The sequence below is a fragment of the Zootoca vivipara genome, chromosome 7 (genome assembly GCF_963506605.1).
Source record: "Zootoca vivipara chromosome 7, rZooViv1.1, whole genome shotgun sequence".
NCBI classification, from domain to species: Eukaryota; Metazoa; Chordata; class Lepidosauria; order Squamata; family Lacertidae; genus Zootoca; species Zootoca vivipara.
The window spans coordinates 27,268,142-27,281,647 of record NC_083282.1 but is presented as its reverse complement, the minus strand read 5'-3'; the positions used below and the strand labels follow the sequence as shown (position 1 = coordinate 27,281,647).

At 39.2% G+C, this 13,506-nt stretch overlaps 1 protein-coding gene across 3 annotated transcripts in view; it reads left to right on the top strand.

Annotated features, from left to right (window-relative positions):
- Nucleotides 1–13,506, top strand: part of PRKACB (protein kinase cAMP-activated catalytic subunit beta) — a 64,568-nt gene that overhangs the window by 21,458 nt on the left and 29,604 nt on the right. The window contains exon 1 of one of the 3 annotated variants that reach the window (XM_060276787.1): nucleotides 4,662–5,124. The exons of the other annotated variants lie outside the window; for them this stretch is intronic. Within the exon in view, the coding sequence (XP_060132770.1) occupies nucleotides 4,992–5,124 (133 nt within the window). The 5' untranslated portion in view covers nucleotides 4,662–4,991. Of the gene's footprint in view, nucleotides 1–4,661; nucleotides 5,125–13,506 lie in introns of those variants that run through there. 3 annotated transcript variants of the gene reach the window in all.

Genomic DNA, 13,506 nt, shown 5'->3' with positions numbered 1-13,506 from the left:
CCTTAAGCTTGAATGATTGAAGAGAAGGGCATGCAAGGGTGCCGTAAAGGTGATTTACACACCGAAATAGGCTGCAGTATGGAGACTCTCTTGCAGTTTGGGCCCCATGGACACAGGACTGGCGCAGTGTGGTGAAGAGAGTGACAGACACATCAACATGTGCAGTGCCTCTAGCTGTATCAGAGCTGGGAAATCTTTTGCATGATAAAATCTTGTGTATACAACCTGAAGTCGCACATTAAAATCTATAGACTGAACTCTTAACTATTACTGTATATAGCATTAAGTGGGGGACCCCTGAATCTTTAAAATGGATGGGGTACCACCCTCCTGTCAAGCAAAGTTGGAAATATAAGTAGTATAAGCTTCCTGGAAGAATGTCAAATACTGCATGCATATCAAATCATGGTGTTTGTAAATCATTCTTCATAGGTGGAACAGAGCAGCATTTTCACTTCAGTAGTCACCATGTGGTTGGTGTAGCTTAGGTTGCCTAGTGGATGGGGAGTTTGCCAGTGAGCGCCATAGCTGACCATGCTAGTTATTTAACAAGATACTGACAAATATGCAGTTGGCCTATTGGGAGTTTAAATATGAGAATATAAATACTTTCATATTTACTAAGCTGCTATGTATTCTAATACATTTTCATACATTTCATTAATTTTGTGTATAGAGCTCCCGCTTCTCTGGGCAAAGGCACTGAAAATTCAGGATATTTTCTTTATTTGCCTCTTGGAGTGGAGATTATTGAGTCTGGTGTTCAAAGTAGCATTCATACTTATTTTATGGGGAATAATAGATAAATAGGTATATCGAAATTCAGTTTTAAATCATAGTCTTGATTATTTACTAATTTACATTAATCTCGTGTTGAGGAAACTGTGATCCCTAAGTTTATTGCAAACAGCAAGTATTAGCTAAATGCTATACCATAATTTTAATCAGGGTTGAAACTCTTAATGGAATGTAATAGTGCATTGTCTCCCTGATAGATGGTCTATGCAGAGAATGGAACAAGGGGAGCGCAACCTTGCTCCTGCTTCTCAAGTCTCTTTGAGACTTTTGATGCCATTCACCATGGTATCTACCTGGACCAGATCCATGAAATGGGAGCTGGAGTCATTGTGTTACAGTGGTTTCAGACCCACCTACATGACCGTTTCCAGAGAGAAGCATTGGGAGGTGCTTCTTGGTTCACTGGAGCGCGGCAGGCCACTATTCCATCCCCAATGCTATTTAGTGTCTGCATGAAGCCACTGGGAGCAGTCATTAGGAGTTTTGCAATCGGGTGCCATCAGTATGCTGATGACACACAGCTGTACATTTTTGTTCAGGCAAGCCTATCTAGTAGACATGTAGAAGTTACATGTGCTTTATTTCTTTTGAGATACTATCTCCTGAATCAAACAAACAAATACTCTTCTCTAGATACGTTTTCCATTACATTTTTGCAGCCTGAGGTCACTTTTATAAAAAAATCTATATTACAGTGGTATCTCGGGTTAAGAACTTAATTTGTTCTGGAGGTCTGTTCTTAACCTTAAACTGTTCTTAACCAGTTTAGCTAATGGGGTCTCCCGCTGCTGCCACTGCACGATTTCTGTTCTCATCCTGAAGCAAAGTTCTTAAACTGAAGTACTATTTCTGGGTTAGCTGAGTCTGTAACCTGAAGCGTCTGTAACCTGAAGCATACTTGCAATGCGTGTTCTAAACTGGTTTTTTGAACAATGCAATAGAATAGATCCAGACAGCCATGGTGAGAGTAGAACCAATGAAATAAATAGGACTTAAGTTAGCCATTGATTTACTCCCAAGTCTGGATCCAACCCACTGTGTTGAAGCTGTGTTTGGGCAGTATGTATGGAGGTCCTGGGCTGCCCAGATAACAAGATTTCCCTCTCGGCCTCACTGATGTGGTCCAAAGGAAAGCAGAGCAATACAAAAGAAAAAAGGAAAACAGAAAAATAAAAATAAAAAACAAAACAAAAAACAAATCGATTCATTATCATAAACATTATTTTGAGGGCTTCCCCTACCTCCCCCCTTCCCCGGTCTTCATTTTAAATCTCCTTAAGCAATTTTCTTATCATTATCCCCATTCTTTTTGCCAATTTTTCTAACCTTATTTTAAATATACTAATCCTTTTTCTTATAACTTCTTACAACGTTCTAAATTTAATATTACCATTTTCATAACATATCTTAATTCAATCTATTCAAAATCTATTTTTCCCCTTGCCTAATTCCCCTCCAAAAACCTCCATAACTTTAAAAACATTTTTTCATTCCCAATTTTAATTCACTATATTGCTATCCTCTAATATACCTTCTCTTCCCCTATTGCCAGCTAACCCCTTCCATTCCAGCAAGTTCCATAATCGTCAGTCCAGTTTTCAATCCTTTTAATCAGTCCTAATAATCAAATGTCTATTCTCCCTTCATCCCACCCCCTTTCTCCAATGCTTTACCTCCCAACTATCATTATGCCCCCCCCCCGGATTTTTCCACATCTTTGAACATCCTTTTCCTTGTGGGTGTTCTGAATTTCTGCAAACTCCTGTCTTCCCCTCCACATTAGAGGGATATTCCTCAGGCCTTCTTGTTGTACGTTTTCCTCTTTTCCTTCGTGGTAGGCTTCATTTTGAATTACAGTATCACTGTCACTGTCTTTCGATTCAATTTCTGTACTGCCTTCATCAAGTATTTCATTATTAGTGTCCTCCATCTGTAATTGCTGCTTTATTTCTTGCAATCGTATTCCATCATGGTACATTCCAATCTTCAGTACCCACAGGCTTCTCAAAACATTTTGCTGGAACCCAGGTGGATACACTTTTGTTGACATTTTCCAGTCCTTTCAAGGTCAAAACCTGTCTTGGGGGACGGGAAATGATCGCTATTTATTTCCCCAACTGCATTTTCCCAAAACTGGCTGCAATGTTTCTTCTCAAAGTCCTGTTACATTAAACTCTGCAAATATTTAACATCAGAATTTCAGAAAGTCAAATACTCTTTTCCTTCTTTTCCTTTATAATGTCCTAATAAACTCGCTGGTCTGTCAGGGGTGCCGGCTCCAGGGAAGAAATAGGCTTTTCTCAATTCTGATTCCTCTCTTTGCAGGGAATTTTAATCACCAATATCCTTCTCACCTTTTACCCTGCTTCCAGGGGAGAATCTTTTTAAGCCCTTGGAGCTATCTTTGTATTAAAAAAAAAAACTTCTGATCTTGGCTTCGGGTACTTTTATTAACTGCTTCTTAAGACTACCAGTGGGAGGAGGTGGCTTCCGTTTTCTCTCTCTCTCCCATTTCCAAATTATAATCCAATAAGATGCTTTTAAATCATTTACTCACAATCTTTTTTCAGCTTATTCCTTGGAAGTATCCGGCGCTCTCCGCCTCCGGCTCGGAGCTTCACTCCGCTTGGGTAATGCTGTCGCTCAAAATGGCCCCTGCGACTACAACCCTTCTCGCTCTGGGGCTCTTATTAGAGCTTACCGGAGAGTTGGGGAGTCCGGATTGGGGCTCTGCTGAGCAGTTTCGTCCCCGGGACGCTCGACCCGGGGTTCTTTAGGGTGCAGCGTCGCTCTCGCTGCTCTCCCCCCCCCTCGCGAAGTCGGGTTGCCTCGGAGCTTGAGGCAAACCTTGCTGGACGGTGCTGGCGCTGAACCGGAAGCCCCCTTAGCCTTTTTTCTTCTCCTGAAGATGTCCTGCACGGCAGCAGGTACAGATTTTTCCTCAGGGTTTACTCCCAAAGCTTTTATCACAAAAGTGTATAGCCATAAGGCAACAGTGGTTTCGGATCAGAGTTTTCTTTCTCCTAAATGGGCTACCTTCCCGGGTTGATGCTCCCCCCCTCTGCCCCTCATTTCCCTCTACAGCATGTTCCTTCTTGACCGTTGGACCCACTATTGGTTTTCTCCGCTCAATCTGCCAGAGCCTGTCTTTGCATGCAGGGGAAATCCCTAAATCCCCAAAGGTTTGAGACCCTCAACTGGTTTCGCCAACCAGTGGAAGCCATTTCTTGGGGTGTGGCCACTGTCACATGCTGACAGCTTCTAGGAGTTGGTAAGAGTTGAGTGCAGGGTGGGACCAAAAGTGGACAAACTACCCCAGAATGATTATAATATGTCCCCCATCAGAGGTACTACCCCTCCCCTAACACCCTCTACACCCCAGTGTGGAATATTGGAGGGAAACATAAAGGGGAGAGGAGGATGTGAGCAACACAGTGCTAAGCTTAATATCATGTGGTCTTTAAGGTGCATAGATGCCCTTAGGTGTTCAAAAAAGAGAGCAAATCTTATTTAAAACCATGTAATTGTAGCATTGGAAAGGAGGTAGGAAAGCTAGAATGGTAAAAATTATATTGCAGTCCTATAAGTCTATTGCTTCGACGTATCCTCTTTGCAAAACATCTTGTTATACATTTATAGTCCACAAAGAGGAAGCTGTTATCTCTGTGGGTTGTTAGCTTCTTGTGGTTTAATAATGTGAGCAGAATAATTCCCTCTCTGAGTTAAGATATAGCTTACCCTGAGTTAAGCTGCTCATACTAAGTTTTTTAAAAAATATATTTTTATTGATTTTATAACAAATACAGAAGAAATACAGAAATGCAAAAAATGCAAAAAAATACAGAAAACAAGAAAAAAATTAAGAAAACAGAGGGAAAAAAGCAAAAACATTTCTTTAACAATTTATCAAATGTAATTCTTACTCTGTCGACTTCCTCCTTCCCCCCTTCCACGTTTCTATTTATTTCTATTATAGCACTTCTACTTCTTAGTCCCTTTCTTCTTCTAATATACTTATTTTAAATATTTTTCTTGATCCTTTTTAACCACACATTCACAATTTTTCAATAAATCAGTTGGATCTAGAGATCTTAATAATTATTTTACAATTAAACCTATTCCCTTTTACAAAATCTATATGCTTCATCAGCCTCTTTATACTTCCACTTCCCTTATTGTCCATTTTTAATCTTATGTTTCTTCTCCAAATAGATCTTAAATTTCCTCCAATCTTCTTCCACCGTCTCCTCTCCCCGATCTCGGATTCTCGCAGTCAGTTCAGACAGTTCCATAAATTCCATCAGCTTCATCTGCCAATCGTCCACTGTAGGTAGATCTTCAGATTTCCAATTCCTTGCTAATACAATTCTAGCTGCTGCTGTGGCATACAGAAAAAATATGTGGTGGACTTGTCCCCGAGTAAAGAGCTTCTGGGACAAGATTTATAATGAGTTGAAGAAAGTGTTTAAAAACCCAGAAGCCTTTTTACTCGGAATTACAAGCAAAGAATTGCTAAAGAAAGATCTTTATAACTTAACTATTTATCTTCCATATTAAACTTTTTATTGACCTTTGCTTCGAGGGGTGATAACCATCTAGGCGTTTTCCTTTCTAAAAGATCTTTATATCTGACCCAAACATTGAACAGTGATTTTCTTATAATATGGCATTTAAATCGATTATGCACTTTGACCTTATCATACCATAAATATGCATGCCAACTGAATGCATTGTCGAAACCTTCCAAGTCTAAAACATCAGTATTATCAAGCATGAACCATTCTTTCATCCAGCCAAAGGCCGCTGCCTCAAAATATAACTTTAAGTCTGGCAGGGAGAAGCCTCCTCTTTCTTTAACATCAGTTAATAACTTGTATCTAATTCTAGGTTTCTTCCCTTGCCAGATAAATCTTGATAAGGTTTTTTGCCATTCTTTAAAACATGACTGTTTCTCTACAATTGGTAACGCTTGAAACATAAACAACATTTTTGGCAATACATTCATTTTTATCGCTGAAATACGCCCTAACAATGACAATTTCAATCTTGACCATGTTTCTAAATCTCTCTTAACTTCATTCCACAACTTCTCATAGTTATTTTTAAACAATTGAATATTTTTGTCTGTCATATTTACGCCCAGATATTTAACCTTTTAAACAAATGTTAATCCAGTGGTCTCTTGTATTTTACTAATTTCTTCAGATGATAAATTTTTACTCAGAACTTTGATTTTCGTTTTATTTAATTTGAAGCCTGCCAGCTGTCCGAACTCCTGTATATACTTTAATACTTTAGGTATACTATTTTCAGGTTCCTGAACTGTCAGAACTAAATCGTCGGCAAAAGCTTTCGGTTTATATTGTTTCTTTCCAACTTTGACCCCTATGACCTCTTTCTCTTTCCTGATCCTATCTAACAAAACCTCCAAGACTGTAATGAATAACAAAGGAGAGAGTGGGCATCCTTGTCTAGTTCCTTTTTCTATTCGAATATCTTCTGAAACCACCCCATTAACAATAATCTTAGCTTTTTGTTCTGCTGTCAAACCATTAATAAACTCCCTCCCAACTTCCATCTTCTCTAAATTACGTATCATGAATCTCCAAGAAATATTATCGAAAGCTTTTTCGGCATCCACAAAAATTAGAGCTGCACTAGTGTTCTTCTTTTCTTCCAGCATTTCTAGAATATCCACAATATTCCTGATGTTGACTTTTAGATATCTGCTGGGCAAAAACCCGGCTTGGTCTTTATGAATCTGATCTCTAAGTAGTCTCTTTAATCTCAATGCCAAAATATTAGCAAAAAATTTGTAATCCACATTTAATAATGATATTGGTCGGTAATTCCTCATTTGTAATCTATCTGTGTCCAGTTTTGGTATCAATGTTATAAATGCCTCTTTCCAAATCTCTGGTGCCTTGCCCCCTCCAAGAATCTTACTACACAAATCCATCAATGGTTCAGTTAACCAGTCTTTCAAAACCTTATAATATTTTGCTGATAGTCCATCTGGTCCCGGTGTTTTACCTGTTGTCATTTGCTTTATTGCATCTTCCACTTCTTGTTTAGTTACTTTATAATTAAGTAGCCTCCTTTTATCCATTGAAATTTTTTGAAGTCCAGATTTTTCCAGAAATTGTTCAATTTTTCCGTGTTGTTCTTTATCTTGCTTATATAATTGCTTATAATACTTTTGGAAGGCTCTTCTTATCTTGAATGGATTCTCTATAATTTTGTCCTCTAGCTTGATGCTGGTAATGGTACTCTGTTTCTGCCTCTTTTTCAGCTGCCATGCCAATAACTTTCCACATTTATTCGCCGATTCAAAACTTCTTTGTTTCATCATTTTTATCTTCCATTCTATCTCCAAATTTGTGATTTGTGTCAGCTGCACCTGTAACAGCCTTATTTCTTTCTTTCTGTATCTGCTTGTTCTTTGGCTTATCTCTTAACTTTTTTTCTTTTTCTTTTAACTGTTGCAGAATTTGTTCCTTTTTCTCATTTTGCTGTTTCTTCTTGATTGCATTCTGCTGAATCAAAAATCCTCGCATCACAGCTTTACTAGCATCCCATATTGTGTTTAAATCCATTCCTGTATTTAGATTTATCTGAAAATAATCTTTTATTGTCTTTTGTGCTTTTGCACTTATCTCTTCATTTCTCATCAAAGAGTCATTCATTCTCCATCTAAAAGAGCCTTGTAAAAATAATTTCAATTCCAACATTATTGCCTTATGGTCTGAAAAGGTCCTAGGCCTAATTTCTACTTTGTTGACTTTTGTAGCCAAATTCTTGGCTGTCCATATATAATCGATTCTGGACCATGTTTGTTTTGAATTTGAGAAAAGGGTGCTTTCTTTCTCTAGTGGATTTTTCATTCTCCAAATATCCACCAGGTTCAGATTGTCCACCAACTCGAAAAAGGTTCTAGGTAGTCTGCCTTCATTTGTAATTTTCTGCCTTTGTGATCTATCCATCATAGTGGAAACAACTGCATTCAAGTCTCCCATTAGGATCATAGTATAGTCCATATAGTCCAAAAGTTCATCATGTAACTTCTTAAAGAATTCCGATTTAGCTTCATTTGGAGCATAAATTCCCACGAACAGATATTTCTCTCCTTGTGTCTTTACTTCCACCGCCAAATATCTTCCCACTTCATCTTTGAATATAAGTTTAGATTCCAAACTCTCTTTCACATAAATGACAACTCCTCTCTTTTTAACTTTATCCGATGATATGTATTCCCTTCCCAATCTTTTGTTTTGTAAAATTTTCCTGTGTGATCTAGTCACATGGGTCTCTTGTAAACAAATTACATCCAATTTTTGCTTTAACAGTTCATGATGAATTTGATTGCATTTCCGTCGTGAGTTAATCCCATTAATATTCCAATTCAATATCTTTAAAGACATGTTGACTAGGACAGTGTTTCTCAACCTTTTTTGGGCCAAGGCACACTTGTTCCATGAAAAAAATCACGAGGCACACCACCATTAAAAAAGTTAAAAAATTTAACTCTGTGCCGCCCTATATTGACTATATAATTATGACTGTAAGAAACACTTGCCAATTGCTGTGTTGGTTGCAATCTCCTGTAATAAGGCTTCACAAGCCGCTGATTTCTCTGCCAGCACAATCCTTTGCTCAGCAAGTTTCAGGTTGAGCTCATCCAGCCAGCTTCTTTAAGTTTAAAACCACCCTCCCGTGGTGGTGGCTGTTGAGAGCTGTGCTCGCCCCGCATCGTGACCCGGCCGGCTTCCTTTCCGGCGGGTTAGTGCTGGTTATTGGCGGCCGCCAGGCACGTGACAATGCAAATCACCCTTCTCGTCGCCGCACGTCGCGGCACACCAGCCAGCGTCTCGCGGCACACTAGTGTGCCGCGGAACAGCGGTTGAGAAATGCTGGACTAGGGTAATGCTTCTGCTCCTAAAGTGAGATCTACGATCGCTGCTGTTGCACCTTCTAACTCTCGATCACTTGCTGCTGCAGCTCCTGATGTCTCTCCCCTGTCTACTCCTGTTTTCACCCCAAGTTCCCTCTCGTGCTTCTGGATAAATTTCCTCTTCTCCTCTGGTGTAGAGATTTTGATTCCCCCCCCTTTGTACTCAAAGAATAGGCCTTGTGGAAATTCCCAGCGAAAAGAGATTCCTTGTCTTGTCAAAATGTTTGCCAGGTCCATATATTTGGTTCTAAAACTGAGGAACAGCTTAGGAATGTCTTCATATAGCACTATCTGTTGTTGTTTTATAACCAACTTCTTTTTGAAGTGGAGGCTCAGTATGAAATCTCTCTGCGCTCTGTTCTGGAATTTGACCATGCAATCTCCAGGAAACTTTGAGCCTTTCTTCCCTCTTGGTCCAAGTCTATAGACGTATTCAACAATCTTCTCAAGTTCTTCTTTGTCCAATTCCCACTGTAGTACAAACTCTTCAATAATGGCTTCTCTCAGGATGCTTCTATCTACCTCCGGAAAATTCCAAACGCGGAGAAAAGATTCATTCTGACACATCTGTAGAAAAGCAATAGATATCTGGGTGTTTTCCTTCTGCTTCACCAAGGCCTGTCTATGCAATTCAAGTTCTGATACTCTTTCCGACACTCCTTGTATCTGAACTGTGTTGGTTTGTACTTCTTTTTTCAGGGTTGAGAGGTCCTGTTGAATCTCTTTTATTCCAGTTGCACTTGCACTTACAACTGCTTCCACCTTATCTAGACGCTCTATCATGTGAGTTTTAAAGTCTTTTAAGGCCTCCAATATTTGTCCCGCGTGCTCAGAAGCTGGTTGTTGTGGTGTAGATTTCCTTTGCTCTAAAGGTGGTGGTGAGGCCTGCTTCTTTTGCCGCTCCTGTATAGTTGAATCAATGGTTGTCTGTAATGTTGCAGCTTGAGGCTTTTTGTCCATTAATGTTGTTACCGAGGCCAGAACTCCAGGAATTTTCCTGTGCTGTTCTTTTGGTGAGTGTGTAGATAGATTAGGCACTGAGAATTTTCTTCCAGTCCCAGCCATAACAACAGCTGCAGTTCAAGGTCAGTCTTTGTTTAATTCCCCTCTAGGGACAGTCTCTTTCCAATCCCACTTTTTTTTAAAAAATGTCAACACTTAATTCACTAATTTAGCTCTTAAAATTCCTGTAACCAAGTCTTTTTAGCACTTTGAAACAAATTAATGAGTTGTTCTCCACTATTTTGCTACTCTTTAGCAATCTCAACTGCTGCAGGCAGCTTCAAGAAACTTCAAAAGGAAACAGAGTTCAAAATTTCAGCAGCACAGTGAAGCTCTTTGTTACATCACAAGTCCTGTCCCAATGTCTGTCTGACCTCCTGGAGTCTCCACTCTCAGGGGGAGAGCCAGTGTTTAAAAATCAATACAATGTCCAATTATGGATTTTAGCAATTAAATATAACTCTCAGAAATTATAAAGTTCGGAAAGTGGGCTTTTTGACAGCTCTAAACGATCAGCTGGAGCCGCTTCGTGCAGATCCCTGTGCTATTCCCAGTCTCCGTGGCGGGAGGGACGGACTTCCAAAGTTCCTTTTTACGTCCCTCCCGTGGATCCAGTTTTCCCCTTTAGTACTTAAATTCAATGCACTCACGGTTGGGTATTTTGATAGAGTCTTTCTTTGGAAGAATTGGCCACTTTCACCCTGCAGTCCTGCAGCTTCGCGCTTTGAAGATAGAGATGGGTTGCTTGCTGCGTCGGGAGCTCCTATCCCCCCGCTCTCGGGGGCTCTATTGAGCCTTACCGGGGGGGGAGAGAGCTCCAAAAAATAGTCCGCCAAGCCCTCAGTCTCCAAAACGCACAATTCGGAGTTTTATGGGGTCTGTCTCGCTGGAACGGGTTCCCCTTGCTTCAAAGTGCCGAGGTCCGCTCTGCGAGCAGATCTCCGACTGCTGATCGCGCCGCGACCAACCGGAAGTCCTGCCCATACTAAGTTTTTATGCATTCTGTGACAGGCCTAGTACTTGGTTCTTGGGAAGTTGTATTGCCTCCATTCGGGTTTTCGGGGGTCAGACGAACATTAGTGTGTGAAGCAGAAGTGTTTTAAGTTGCACACTGAATTCCTGGCTGCAATTTTTGGCTTAAAAGCTCATCTGTTTCCAATGGCTTTTTAATACTGACAAGGATTGTTACTTTTGTTCTCCATTTTTAGAAAATAGGGTCTTTCACACAGCCTGTCGCAGTTTCCAAAATGATAGGTTTTTTTAAACAAGAAACAAACCCCTGTTGGTTCTTTATTTAAGCTTTTCAATATCATGGAGACATTATGTATAATGTTTAGCCATGGCTTGTTTTCCTTAATTGTGGTAAAGCATTTCTGAATATCATTATGGTTGAAGTGGTTTTCCAAGTGTCTACCTATACACTTGGTAAGCTTATACTATGGCTTTGTGTTTGGGATTTTAAACACAGTCAATACATGAAACAATAGTCTTTTTGTGAGAGCTTAGCATTTAGCTCTCCAGATTTTGCTGGAAAACAAGTTCCATCATATCTAGCCATTGTACATGCTGATTGGGGGTGATGGGAGCTGGAATCCAGTCACAGATTATTAGGTGTCTCTGGTTTTCTGGCTTGACCAGGCCAGGGAGTTAACACCTTGAAGTTCTGGATCATCTGTGATTTTGTTGTGGGCGACTTTTGAGAAATCATTCTGCTCTGATTCTGTGTGTATGGGATGGACATAGCACCATATTTTATAGGATTATTAAAGAGAACTGCATAAAAATATAAAGCACAGTGTACAAATTAACCTTTACATGTAACACCTGTTTTGCCCTGGCTTCTGATAAATTTCTGGGGTCAATCACAGTGATGGTTTTGACTGTGAAGTCTTATATAGGAACCTGTTGCCTTACAGAACATCTCTCCCATCATCAACCTACCCAGACACTTAAGTCATAATCATGGGCCCTTGCCCAAGTGCCCTTCCAACAGAAATGTGATGGGTGGTTACAAGAGAGAAGCCCTTCACTGTAAAGACCCTAGGTTGAAATGCTTTCCCCTAGCACCAAGACTACCATTTTTCAGTGCCAGGTTCGGACTTTCCTCTACATCTGGCATATATGGTTGTTAATTATATTTCTCTGTGGGTTGGTGGTTTCTCATTTTTTTTTCAAATAGCTGTTTTAGTGGTGATCTTGTTGATGTATTTATTGTTGGGAGTGGTGTATGATTGCTTTTAGTTTGTAACACATTTATATAATACTCTGTTTGATATAAATCACAATAAAGTAGTGGTGGCAATAATGGTACACCAACAATGTAGATAGTGCTGTTTAGGTTGTATTGTGTGTGGGATGAGTTAATTCCAAGGATGTTGGTTGGTTGTGCTGCATGATGTAGCATGGCAGTACATTATAATAGGCGGGAGGGGGGAGTTATGCTTTGAGCACTTTTCAGGTATTTCCTAATATCCTATAGAGCATCTGCTAGACTATCTTGAGTTTTGCGCCTGTGAAGAAACACTTTTTTAAAAACTCATATTAATAAAAAAAACACCTAGAAATATGTTGCTTCTGTGGATAAATTAAAGCATGGCAGTACATTATAATAGGCGGGAGGGGGGAGTTATGCTTTGAGCACTTTTCAGGTATTTCCTAATATCCTATAGAGCATCTGCTAGACTATCTTGAGTTTTGCGCCTGTGAAGAAACACTTTTTTAAAAACTCATATTAATAAAAAAAACACCTAGAAATATGTTGCTTCTGTGGATAAATTAAAGCTTTAGGAGAAACTACTGGTTGGGTACAAGCAGACCGATAATTCTCCTCTAAGGTTGCTATGGAAACAAGCAGTGCTTGATATAATTGAGAACATCTTAAAACATCCTGGCATTTTTGCTTTCTCCCCCTCTGCCATTTTGAGTTGCTTTATCTGTGTATAGGTAATGCTGGCTCCAAAACAAGTCGTTAATGAGTATCGCTATTTATATATGGATCTGCTATCAACTGCTGGTATTTTTATTGGATAGTTTTCATATCTCAGGCTGGCTGGATAAAGACAAGCTCTCTGGATTTGTTTGTCTTCCAGTTCTAGTGGCCGTATGTGAGAGCATCAATGCTTTTACTTTAGAGATTAAATAACTCATTTACTGGGCAAACATTACAAGCAATATGTTTCCAAAAACCAGCCTTTCAACATGAATGGTAAGTCACTTTCATGTTTCTAATGTTATAGTTTTGTTGGAACGATAAATATATCTGCTTTTAAAGGAAGCGTACAGAATTATCCCCTGTGTTACATTAATTTATTGTGAGCTGTTTTCTTTTTCATCTAGTTATTATAGAGTTGCTCTAAAAATAAAAAAAGACCAGTAGTAAATTGCTTAGTGTTCTATAATGTATCGGGATGCAGCATTTAATAGAATATAAATTATAACAGAGCTAATGCTTTCTTTGTAAGTTTATATTTTTTGCTACCGGTATGTATAATTAAAGTTCAATTGTAAGTGAAGACTTGTAGAAGCATCCTATCCTTTATTTTAATTAGTTTTCTTTTAGCATCTTTCATGTCACCATTTGTAGACATTTACATAAATATCTGAGTCAAATGTTTGTCTCATCATTTGCAGATGGGGATTTTTTTTAGCTTTCTGTGTGTGATAGATTTTGCTACATTTATTAATCTCAAGGAATTTTGCTACATTTATTAATCTCAAGGAATTGAAGCTGATCTGGTGAGGTAATAAGGCAGTTG